General features: G+C 44.0%; 1 protein-coding gene across 1 annotated transcript in view; it reads left to right on the top strand.

Moving 5' to 3' along the window:
* SATB2 (SATB homeobox 2) overlaps positions 1-13,268 on the top strand; it is a 122,428-nt gene that overhangs the window by 95,569 nt on the left and 13,591 nt on the right. The window contains exon 9 of the mRNA XM_021400151.1: positions 4,754-4,951. Coding sequence (XP_021255826.1) covers positions 4,754-4,951 — 198 coding nt within the window. The remainder of the gene's footprint in view (positions 1-4,753; positions 4,952-13,268) is intronic.

Raw genomic sequence — 13,268 nt, 5'->3', positions numbered from 1 at the left:
CAAGACTTGCGTTGATCATTGCTGCTTTTTTTCCTTTTGTCACATATGTTGACATTTTCTGCACTGATGATGTGGGTGAGGAAATGGCCTTTTACATTTATTTTTGAGATTTATTCCTGAATCACTCTTACTAAAAACTCTTCATTTGCCTACTCATACTTTCACTGGAGACCCTAGCAAATGTCAGTAGAGAAAACCAACTGTATTGTTATTATTATTAATTTCAATATAAATGCAGGGAAGCATAAGATTGGTTCAGCTAGCTTTATCTAGGCTGCAGGTAGGTCAGCGTGAGGAGATGGGCTGCTTGTGAACAAACCCTGTGGACACCCAGCTGCTGCTTTCTGCCGTGGCTCTGAGTAGAGATGCTGCTAGAAGCATAAGTACTGGCCTGTAGCCCCAGCATAACTTGTTCTGAACTTTTCCCACATACTTGTACTTTAATCAGAAATTTGGTCCTTGATTGACTACAAGTTGATCACCATCTGCAGGATGCTTGTGCATACCTTCTTTGAGCACTGGAAAACCTGATCTCATTGTAGCCTGGTAACTCTGGCTGCCAGAGCAGCCTCCCCTGCTCTAAGATAAGACTAGCAAAAGTGAAAGGATCACACTGCTATAAAGGGCTTGGGATAAATGAGAAGAGAATATGGCTTGTGACTGCTGCACCACCTAACTGTCCCTCAAGGGGGTTTCGGTGTGCCAGGACTCATGCCTTGGTACAGTAAGCACACTGTTTCTTTAACAGCATAAAAGCACAATGAGAATGGCTGGCTTCCTGCAGATTTTTGTTGATGTTTGCTTAGCTATGTGGAAATGTATTTGATTTGGAGACAGAGAGAGAGGTTAAAAATAGGAAATTAATATGATAGTATTTGTTTTATCAAATAAAATGCTTAGAAAATGTTTATCTTGTCTCATGAGAACAACAAAAATAGAGGCCAGCACTTCTCTGCAGCTCTCCTTAGTGAGCTGATTTGGGATTGCATTCTCAATGCCTCTACAAGTTTTGGGGTGAAATGAAGGAAATTCTGAGTAGAATTCCTTGTAACCACAAGCACTGGGTGTGCCTGACTGTAGAGCCCAAAGCATCCTTTAATTGTGCTGTTTTTCCTCCTCTTATTTTTAATGGAAGACATTCCCATTGTAAGAACCTTAGAAGCTAACAGTAAGGGCCAGATTCTGCCACCCATACTGATGCTGACGTACCAAACCCTCCTGGTAACTGTGGCACTCATGGAGGCTGGTTGTGCTGTGGAGTGAGATTTGTGATGTGCAGGGGAGGCACGATCAGAAACACAGCGTATCGCGGCTCTGGGAAAGGATGTGTTATTTGTTAGGTTTTTAGAATATGTTCACATACGTTGAATTTACTTGTAATAAAATGAGCTCAGATGTTGTGGATGAGCGAGGGAAAAGGTGGCAAGATAGCATCTTGTTCTTTACTTTTCCTTCTTCGTGCCAGTAAATGTAGCTATAGATGAAAATTCACTGTAAATGGCTGTAGCTCCAAGATTTCTGAATGTTAGCATTTCTTAAATGAAGTAATTCTCCTGGAAAGCTCTGTGTAACTTACACAGACCCAAAGAAATAAATAAAAGAAAATTAAGAAAATTGCGACCAAAAAACCCCAAGTTGATTTTTTTTTTTAACAGGAAAAGGGGATTTATGTATTAATAATTCATGAGTTCTCATTGAACATGCACGAAGAAACGGTGCTATTCAATAGAGAATACTGTCATCTGTCACTGTTTTATTTGACATTTACACTTTTTTTTTTTGCCTGGTACTGCAAAACTTTCTTGGATGGCGTGCTAAGATTATTTAAATAAATAATTAAAGAATCCAACGCAGACTTTTCATCTGTACATGGGAAAGGCAGTTACTTGCAATCATAAAGAACGTGTTATTATGCTGCAGTGCCATGTTTTCTCGCATACTAACCCAAGCTATCACCTAGTAAGCGGCCCCGTAAATGGATAGAGTCTTGAATGGAGGGGTGAGAGAATGGGTGCTCAAATAAATAAAGAGAAGGGTAGGAAAAGAGCAGTGAAAGGAGAGATTTGACGCAGATAAGTATACACATGCACATGGTGGGTACGTGTATCTATGTGTGGGGGTGAGTGAATGATAGCTGTTGTGAAGAAAGCTGCCACAAATACATTGCTGTTACTGATGGAAAAATAAATATTTATAAATGGCACTGGGGGAGATCCAGTCGCACAAAATGTGAGAGAAGACAGGGCGTTCAGCACAAAGACAGTTCAGAGTTAGGTGCACCTTGCAATTTCTTGCTAATATTAGGCTCATGAAAATCTTTCTGCTCTGTAGGTTAGTTATTATTTATAAAAATCACAGAACCAGCTGATACATTCATAAGCTAATTATTGTAGCAGCTGGGTACACATGGTGCAATATGTCTGAGGCTGTGAAGTATCACAGATTTCTTGGGGCCTGCTGTGGTGGGGGTGTGCTGTTGAAGGCTAGATCCCTTAATCTGATCAGCCAAGCAAATACTTCGTGGGGAAACTGGATTAATATCTCTCTAAATACCATGGATGTGCTTCACCTTCAGAACCAGGCTCCTTTAAACGTGCCATTAGCTTATCTCCTTTGGGGAATTGAGAAGTTCTCAGGTGTCCTCAGGATGACGGGGTCTTCGCCTGGTGCCTGCCTTTGCCAGAAATTAATTTCGTTTGCTCATGTCTGCACACATGGTCACACTGCAGTCTAATCTTTTCCCTAATAGCTCCAAGGTCAGGACCTCGCATGTTGCCAGGCAAATTGAGCGCTACCCTTCTTAAAGACTAATGGCAGCGAGTGCGTTGTCCATAATGAGGCCTGTAGTGTTGCTCTAAGTGATTGTAATGAGCGCCGATTATAATGGGACAGATAAATCAAGATGCAGCCATCACTGTTGGGCTGGCTGGGCCGGCTCTGGGAAGCGGAGGAGCCACTGAGGATCTGGGCACCCCGTGGATCTCGAGAGTGAGAGACAGAGCCATTCTGTTGCAGGCCTGTCCTGTGCTGGGCTCAGCGCCTGCGGGTACGGGGCTTTGCCTTTATTTGCTGCTGAAGGATCAGTCGTGGTGCTGCGGCATCCCTGGGGAGGTATTAAACATACCTGCCTGAAATGCGTGAAAGAGTTCTGGTGGAAACGTATTCAGATCAGTGAAAAGCAGGGAGAAACACGAGCTTGTTTTTTCCACAGATGGTTTGTTTTCCATCTCAAAAATTATTTCCTTTGTATGGAGAAGCCCCTGAGAACTCACAGTGGAGATGTGAGATTTTTTTCCCCTGTATTTTCTCCAAAAGAAAGTTTATGGGGATTTCTAAGCTGAGGAAGGGGATTGAGGAGGGCTGAGGACAAGGGATGTGGTCAAACTTAATTAAAATGCAGGCATCACCTGGCTGTGTGATTACCCAAAGACCAGTCAAAATACTTGGAAAAATATAGATTTTTTTTTTCCCTAAGTAAATGATTAGATATCTTGTTTTCATCCTTGCCCCACTACCCCCCAGCCCTCCTAGTTTATTGCAAGAAAAGATCAGGTCTGCACAAATGTGGCCTCTCACTTGTAAAAACAAGGCAGTGTTGTGTTACAGATTAGTTTATAAATCCCTAGTGGCTTCACAGTTCAGTGCCTACAGCTGCTGCAGATGGGCCTGGGTTTTTGTCTCTTCGCTGTGCTGCAGCCGGCAGTTGAAGGAGAAAATGGAATGATCAGGTTATTAACATGTAGGCCGCGAGGAAGAGGCTGCACAATGAGAACAGCTGGTGTTGCTGTCTTGGCTGATGCAGCGGAGATAATCAAATCTTGCCTTTTTTGGGGGGTGAAGGCAGAAGACATAGTGGAGAGTGAGACAAACAACGGCTTATGATATTATATATGGGGTTTATAGTGCATGTTAGAAGTTGTCAATGACTTACAAGTTGTGATGCAATAAAGCAATAAAAAAAAAATCCTGTATGGGCCTGTAATGGACCTGTCTGTTCAGCTTGCTCTTGTTACTGTTTGGAAAAACACAATTTTGGCTCCTTCTTGTACCGTACAATTTTAACGTTGATCAAGTTATCTTTTAGGTATTGTAAGGTGTCTGTCAAAGTGGTGTCAAAATGCTGAGTTGCAGCTCAAAAATGATGGGTTATAGAGCTACTAGGTAAAATATTTTGACAGGAGTCACTAAGGCATGTTGACAGCATCCTCAGCATTATCTTCTCATTTTCTGTCATTTGCATCCTGTCTCCTTGTGCACAGGCACAGGAGAGGCATCGCTGTACTCAGCCTCACGTGGGCCGGCTGCATCCCCCACGCAGGTGCAGCAACAGCCCCATCCCTGGGTGACTGCTGCGGACCTGGGGTCACCCCCACACACATTCAGAGCGTGTGGAGCTGTTCTCACCTTACAGCTCCTGCCACTTTGCCCTCTGCCTGGCTTTGTGTTTTAGGGTTGTTTTCATTTTCTGAAGTGCTGGCACTTCCTACTGCATTGCTCTGAGCTCTCAGTCCCACTGGAGCAGTCCAGCAGGATTTAGTACAGTGGTAACTTTCTGATGACGTTTCAAAATAACTATTAAACAATATAGCACGTATAAACTCAATTATTAGGATCAGTAGCTGATAATCCTAATCATCAGGATTATTTCCAACTAGTGTCTCTCTTTAAGTCTGCTTTAAGTCTACCTGATGTTCCATTCATGTCTAGTTTCTTAGAGCTTAGTGAATTAACTGTGCTGACCCTCCTGTTGCAGGGCTGGCTATGTGAGCTACTTCGCTGGAAAGAAAACCCAAGTCCAGAAAACCGCACCCTCTGGGAGAACCTCTGCACCATTCGTCGCTTCCTGAACCTTCCTCAGCATGAGAGGGATGTGATCTATGAGGAGGAGTCCAGACATCACCACAGTGAGCGTATGCAGCATGTTGTCCAGCTCACTCCTGAGCCTGTGCAGGTCAGAGTGCTAACTTCCTTCTCAAGGAGTTTTTGCAGGGGGAACAGCCATCAGAAGTAGAGAGAAGCAACTGGTTTGAGCTTCCTTGTGATCAGCAGGTTGAGACACACCAATTTACATCTGTCTGTAGGACTGCATGCAAGCCACAGCTCTCGAGGTCTGAGCTCCCTGTGTGTATGCTGCAGCATGTGTGTGTGTGTATGCGTGTTTGTGCTGGTGGCTCAAGAAGAGGGATGTGCCAGAGCGTGCCACCAACAGAAAGCTCAGTGTTAGTGATGTTTTGGAGCTCCCCTCGTGTTGTGGCTGAAACAATTTAGCTGCCTAAAGCTGCTGGCATTTGGAGAAGCACAAATGTGTTGCTCAGCAGCAGCAAGAGAAGCATACAGTTAGTTAGGAAGAGGAGCAGGAGCAGGGTTTGGTCAGTTGTTCCTTCTCGCAGAACCTGAGCACCCCGATGCCTGCTCTGTAACTGTGTCCAACAGGCAACTGGAGTCATAGTTTATAGTTTCTCTATCAGCCTTATAGATATCTCTGATACCTAGTAAGGCATGTTACAAAACTGAACATCTGGTAGTGGTCAGAAGAGACTCAGGACTGGTCCGAAGTGAGAGCTGGACTTCAAAACTTAAGAGATCCTTTCTTCACTCCGCATTTCTGTGAACCCATAATTTAAAACAGTTACCTGGTTTCATGGTGGAAAGAGAGATTGTGAAGCGTTACTTGCACTTTGGTCATGTTGCCAAACAGTAGAGCAGCTGTTGATCTGAAGGTTCTCTGTTAGGTGTTGTTTTAAAAATTAACCAAAATAAACACTACAATTCTACTGCAGAGATCTTCCATATGACACTTGCAAGTGTCATGAAATCAGTGAGACCAGCGAACAGTAGAGGACGGGATCAGGCCAGTAGTGGGAAGAACTTTTCAGAGAGGCAGATTGTTGGGTGGGCTGGCTCTGGGAACAGTGGTAGCTCCAGATTATGAAAAAGCTTTTTATTCTTCTGCTCTTTTTGTTATCTATGTTGTCAGCATTCTTTAGTGGTACTTCTGGAGAATGGGGCAGGAAGTAAGGGAGTGTTATGGAAAAGTATAAAGGCCACTGTGGAGGAAGGGAAACAGTGTGATAGACAACAGCAGTGAGGATGTAGGGAGGACAGACATGTGACAGTTGTTGAAACTCAGGAGAACTTGGGGGCAGAGATGAAATGAATGAGAAGGGGATGTGTTTGTTCAATCTAAAAAATCTGAGGTGACACCTTCCATAGCTGAACATTGTCACTGCTGGCCCTCAGGACCATTCACCTGATTGCGTGACAATTGTCAGTCAGCTGTGTTTCTCTCTGATAATCTCATGGTTCTTCCTCCCACCTTTGCTCTCCCCATTATTGTTTGGTCACAACTTGCACTGCTCTGTGACTCTTGCTGTGAAGCTTGGCATTCAGCCGATGCTCTTTGTTTCTGCTCTTGTTCTGCTGCTGCTAGAACTGCTTCCAACAATCTAGTCACCTTTTTCAAAGGTGGGAGGTTTTCCTATGTAGTCCTGCTCCTTCTAAAACACCTTTGTCTCACCAAGATTAATTATTGCCTAGTTCGGTCTCCTTTGTCTCCTCTGCGGCTGACTTCCTCCTTGTTCTTCATTTCGTCTTTGCCTAGAAGAAAAAAACGTGGTTCCTGGTTTTCAGATTCTCAAAGCTTTAAAGTAGAGTAAGTGCTGTAAGTAATTAATATTGCAAGTTTTGGCTTCTATGTTCCCAAAAGTTCGTGAGATATTGGAGGCAAGGAACTACAAAAGGGTAAAGGGCCGAGCTAACACATGGGAAGATGACTAGAACTGTGTAGATTTGAACAAGTTAACCCAGTTCTGGTGCCCACACCAAGCAGGAAATATCCTCTAAGGGATAGTGTGAAGAAAAAGTTTCCTTGAGCTCTTGCTGGTGACCTTGATGATTAGCCTACTTTCCAAAGTCTTCTGCACATCACTTTGCTGTGTAGCACAGGTCGGCTCTTCTGAGTGACACGTTACAGTGCGTTGGAATGTGATGCATTTGTATTTGTCAGCAAGTTACAAAGCCGTGGATTAATTATTTATTACAGTCAAAATATGAAAAATGAAGAAAAATAAATGGAACCAGCTGGCAACTACATAAAAACAAAACTCTGGAGACCCTGGTATATGGTTGATACAGTAGGCTTGTGTTTTGAGGGTGCTGCATTTTAGAGCTATGTTTGCCCATCCAAAAACCCCAGTAGGCTTCTGCATGGCATGCTACACCAGTGCAAGACACAGGAGGCTCACTGCCCACCTGCTCCCTACTGCACCAAGAAGTTTTTGTGCAGTTTTCAGTCTCTGAGACTTGGATTGTTCCAGGCAGCAAGGTTAGTTTTTTGGCTTTGCTGCAAGGGTCAGCATTAGGTAATTAGCCATGAAAAATCAAAGACAGCAGCAAGAGACTTAAAACTGAGGTCCTCACACATGCAGTCGCTGGAGATTTTGTGACACATTACATAAGGGTAGGGGTCTTGGGCTCAACTCCTGGCCAAACTCCAGGCCAAGTAATTACATTCTGCCTATCTAAAATTCCCTCTGTGGTGTCAAATGGGGAAGCAATGCTCATTTCCTTCTCAAAGCAGTGGCGGGTGCAGAACGTCTACTGTGGTGCCAGGATGCATTTTAGCAGGGGCGGAAACACCGAAGAGGTGCAGACACTGTCCTACTTCGCTTTGCAAACTTTGCTATTGAAAAGTGCACTGTAAATCAAGCCTTTACCTGCAGCCTCGATTTCACGATGAGAGTCCTTTGAAGGAAGTACAAGTAGCAGTGCTGTAAATAACAGAAGGTGTAGTGCTGTAACACTGAAGCAGGCAGGAGTCTCTTACCTCTGTTTTCTCTCTCTGCTTACCCCCTTCTTCCTGTCTGCTGTGACAGACTTGATGTGTGTACAGTATTTTGTTCCTGATGCTTGAGTCTCCCGTTCCTTCAGTGATGAGGCTGGCAGAGCCTGAAATCGAGTTGCCCCACACTGTTGCCAGAGCCCCCTGCCACCACAACCAAGCCCTCGCTGGGCTAGGGCATCCCTCCATCAGGCTGGAAGAACCTCCTGGCTGTCATCATGAGGCTCAGCCAAGCGAAAGAGAATGGGTGGATCAAGTTTAGCCTTTTTCTGGCTCAGCTTCTTGGAAATGGCAAAGAGTTCACTATGATGGGCTTTGTGTAGTTCATGTGGTGATTATGGACTTGGGCACACCTTCAGTGAGGGGGTCACCTTGAGGCTGATTTGGTTTCTGTACAGTCACGGCAAGGTGCGTAAAGTGGGGCAGTCGTCATAGTGCTGCGGAAGATGGACGGAACGTGGCTCCTGCTGTTTGAGGGATTGTTGTTTCTCTTGTGGTAGGTTGTCGCCCTCTGTTCTGTAACACTAGAATGCTGTTTAGTTTCAGGCTTGGTGCTTTACAAAAAAACTTTTTTTTTTCTCTGTTCCAATAGATTTTTCCTGTCAGCCATCTATTAAGCCATTTAATTAAATATTTTCCTATTTCTGAAATGAAAAATGTGTACAGTGGAAGCTCAGTGCACAAGGAATTCCTCCCTGCACACTTGATTTATTTGTTATTGTGCGGAGGAGTCATAAAATCTGAGCCCTGTGGAGCTCTGTGACATGGCAGTGCTCTCTGGCAGCACTGCATTTGACCATATGGACCTGCTGGGGCATGGACTTTCCTGCACACATTGATTGCAGAGCATCCACACTGCACCTACACATTGCTGTGCATGCAGATGCAGCTTGCCACAGCCTCAGGTATGCACTGAATGGCTCTTTCTCCCTCCAATTCTGTGCAATGTGTTGCGATCAGCACGTTCTGCTACGGGACTAAGGAGACCCATGAGCTTGTGCCTAGCTGGATCCCACAAATACTCCACCTCTGATTTATAGAGTGTCACAGGCTACTAGGGATGAGAGGGCATGCTGGAAAGCAGCACTGTATTTTTGCACTCTTCTCATCCTCTTCCAACCACCATCAGGTGTGGGATCCCGACTGGAACTTTGATCTGGCCCAGTCTGGCTCTTTTTACACAGATTTGCTGGACAGACTGCCTGCAAGGCAGCCACTTTGCAGCAAGCAGTCCTCACGCTTCTGTGTTCAGCTTCCTGCTCTGCACAGGCGAGAGTGCCCTGTTGTGCTTTCCGTTCCTCGCCAAATCCCAGCGCTCCCAGCTGTTCACTGGCAGTGGAACTTCCTAGTGTGTTAATGCTGAGAGGTGCCTCCAGCCCCTTCCTGCTGCTAACCAGGGATTTGTTGTTTGTTACAGACATGCTGGGACACAGTAACTCGAATTTCTCTCCCTTCTCCCACTATTTGTCTGCTGTATGCAAGGTGACCACTCTGGAGAATAACCATGTTGCCTGACACTTTAATATGGTGCTAATTCATTGTTAATTGCTGGGGCAGAGAAACCTGACTCAGTTGGGAAAATGATGAATCAAGCTGTTGTCTCTAGAGTGTTAAGATGGATAAACCACTTCTCTGGAGCCATGAGCCACCACTACAGCAAAGTACCTGCTATTCCGAAAGCAGGGAAACCTCACCTTTCATTTTGTGCATAAGATGTCAGAGAATCTTCTGAAGCTGTTAGCTTCCTGCTGATTTAAGAGCAGTCAGATATTGGCTCTAAAGAAGCGGGAGTGCTTTTCACATGCTTTCTGATACATTGTTACTTCTGTAGCTTTCTAAAAAATGATATCCTTCCACCTTTTTTTTTTTCTCAGAAGCTTTGATTTAGATAAATCTGGCAGTTTATAATAGTTCAGATCGTAAATCATGGAGGAATATTAGTAAATAAAGGAACGTATGGCAGAAAGCTGTAGGAAAGCTCTTTTGTATTGTGTGTTCATTGCAAACATTGTGGTCTTTCTTTAAATATGCAGAAAATAACATACCACAGAAGTAAAAGAAATACTAATTTTGTCATTTTTTTGAGGGATGGAAGGGAACAAATATTTTAGAAATGACAATGAACTACAAAACAACAGAACATGGAGCCCTAGTAAAAATGGGTCAAGGCAAGTGGTGGTTGCAATCCAATGAAACTAATTTCATATTCTCTTTCTAGAAGTAATAAAGAAGGGAATGAACACCACAGTAGCGCTTCCTAATGAAATATCTGATTCTAAACAACATCTTAGAGTTCATGGGTCACCCAGTACATAGCGTGCAGATGGGAAAAATAGTGATACTTGTAATTTCTTCTCTTAAAAATAATATCAAATAATAATAGGCAGTCATAGATAATGAGTGAAGCAAAGCCGTGTTATTCCATAGAGGAGCACAGCGTGCTTAATAGTTTTTAGGATGATGTACACAGTTTTTACTATGTTTATGTGCGTTGTGGGTTATCAGGGAAACCCAGACAAAAACTACTTTTCCAAACCACGCCAGCTCTCTGACTTGGTGCTTGGTTTTATCTCGACCTGCTTTTGATGTCTGAGGTCCTGTGGTTCATTGTTAAGGACTGCACCCTCATCTTTTTGCTCGTTGGTCATTTCTCTGCATCCAAAAGACAGACCATAAATGATACCCACTGCTTTTTGTTTCTGCCATCTCCCCATGGTTGTCAGTGATGTCTTCTCAGATGGAATGACCAAGATAAGTTGTACCCAGCAAGCCCAGGTGGAGTTTCAGAGGTATTTCTATCACAAGTTGATTTATTCCACTTGGGAAGCTTAGAGCTTTGGTTTGAGTAGACTGCACCTGCAGTATTTATTTTCTCTTCCATTTAGATCTTCAGGGAAAAATATGTCAGAGCTAGACCTGTCAATTTAGGGACTGCAGAATATCTGCCTTTCTCAATTGTTACATTTACTCTTTCTTACCAGAAAGAATAATGGTCTGTGCTGGTATCTCCTTTCAGTCTAAACCATTGAAAAATCACTGAAACCAGAGAGGCTGGGTGGGTGCGTTGAGCCATGCCCCCCAGCAAGCTGGATGTGTGAAGCCCTCCAGGACTGCTGCCCCTGAACTGCTCGCTGGTGCTGCTGCGGTACTGCGGCAGATGAACCGTGGTTGTAATAAGCTGTGGCTGCTTGTCCATCCAAACACACACTTGCTTGGTGAACATTCTGGTGTCCACTGTTTTTCCGACAACCTGTGGTGGCTCAGGAGCTTAGCACAAGCTCTGACAAGGGCAGTAGGAGCACGTATCTGACAATGAGCCCCTTATATTAGGCTCTGAGGTATCCGATAGAGTTTCTTATGATTGATAGTTATCTTGATCACAGTGGAAAGCCGCTGAGCTTTGACTGCTACAGCCAAACCTAACTACTGCACCTTCTCAGCTGTTTCTGCTTAGCGTGGGTACCTAATATACTGCTGATTTGTATTAACTCTAAGCCCATTATTCCCCTTATAATGATAGTGAGGAGTGCACTTGCAATTAAAGCAGTACCGCTTCTGCTCTGAAATTAAATTTAGGTTTATTAATCCATTTGAGCCTAGAAATGGGAGCTCAGTTGGATAGTTTTATTTTTTCCGGGGTTGTGATTTTAGCCTCACTGAAGTTGTAGTCCTTGTACACCAGGAGACCACACATCTTTTGCTATTTAACAGACTCACAGAGCTGTACGGCCACCTCAGTGCCACCTGCTCCTGAGCACCCCATTTGGTGCAGAACAGACCAAGTGCAGGGACCAAGTGAGGTGAGAGCACTCTGTGGAGAGCTGCCTGCCCGGCCGGCTTCTTTGCAAAGCTCCAGCAGCTCCACTCTTGCTGCTCCAGCTCCCGCATGGGACTGCTCGAGGCAGAAAGCCATTCAAAACCTGAATGTGCCGATCTACTGCTATGGAGACTTGGCAGGAACCGGCAGGGTGATGTTGGTCTGACGCGTCATCTCTTTAGCAAATTACATTGCTGTAGCTTTGGCACCTGCCGTCTCGCCCTTCTGCCTTTCACACACAATTTGGCCAGATTTGGCCCTCATTTCTTCCAGTGCTGGCCCTGTTATAAATGCTAAGCTGCCCATGTTGTAGAGTCATGGTAGGTTGAGGATGAGCAAACATCCAGGGCAAGATTACTAAATAAAGCTCTTTAAATTCACATAACCTTTGAAGCTTGTGCTGGCTGGCAGCAGGCAAAATCTGGAAGGCTGAAAAGCTGCTGGCCGAGCCTCCATTCATGTTGGAAAATGTTTGCAGTTTAAAACATTGCTCTTTTTCATTTCATTTTAATAGTCCCTGAATGCTCTCTGCTCCTCACATTTGTATATAAATGATAATATCGCACTTTAGAGCTGTATGTTTATCGGCTATTTTTTGCAGGCAGCATTTTATTCTCCGGCTCCTTACAGAAGTCTTAGGATAAAGTTAGAGTCCCAGATCATTGCAGCTGGCCTTTGTGTACAATTACAAAAATTATATGGGGAGGGAAACAATATTGTACTGTGCTATCTGAGCACATTGCCCTGTTTGTCCCCCAAAGATCTCTGAGAGCGAGCGAGCTCCTCTTCCTCTCATGTTGTACAGCGTCCCCCAAGAAAACTGCAGCTTCTGGGCAGTGCTGGGAGTCAAGCAGCAACAGAGCAGGAAATAGATGCTAGGTCTCCCTGCCCTGGGCCAGTCTGGTCATATATTTGTTGGTGTGGACTTTTCTCTGTCTCTTTTTTTATTTTATTTTGATTGGCTGGAAATGCCCAGAGACTGCAATATGTGCTGGGACTGGCTTTTTTCAGGGACAGTGTGCTGTGTATATATGTTGTCCCTTTATAGGAATTACAGATTGAAATGGGAAATGTTTCTGTGAATGCACTATTCTCACACATCAAGTATCCAAAAGTACAGTAGCACATATTTTTTCTCTCAGTCATCTATGCTTACAGTGTTTCAAAGAATATTCCAAAATATCTTGGCACAGACAAAGCGAAGCTGTTTGCAAGATCCCTAGCTGTAGAACAACAAAGGCTACATTCTGAACACACATCACACATGACTTTTATTAAAGTCTTAAACAAAAATCAGATAATGTATTTAGAAAATTGAACTTCACAAATTACGATGCTGCTCACACTGTGGAAGGAAGCAGGTATCCCCTTGCGCCTCCCTTCCAGTGTCTTTTCCCCAGTTCTGCTCGCATCTTCATGCTTTGAATTAGAACATTAAAGAAAAAATGTGTTTTTAAATACAAATAAATACATTTTAAAGCCACTGACCAGTGATTTGGGACCAACTCAAATTGCAGCACCCAACTTCAGAAGGACTTGGTGTCCAGAAACCAAGGAATACAGGTATATAAGGTGCCTCTTGTGGAGCATTTGGAAGATTGAAAATCTGAA

This window comes from Numida meleagris, chromosome 5 (genome assembly GCF_002078875.1).
Source record: "Numida meleagris isolate 19003 breed g44 Domestic line chromosome 5, NumMel1.0, whole genome shotgun sequence".
In the NCBI taxonomy this organism is placed as follows: Eukaryota; Metazoa; Chordata; class Aves; order Galliformes; family Numididae; genus Numida; species Numida meleagris.
Note: the sequence above shows the minus strand (reverse complement) of the source record. Positions and strands in the feature narration are given on the sequence as shown.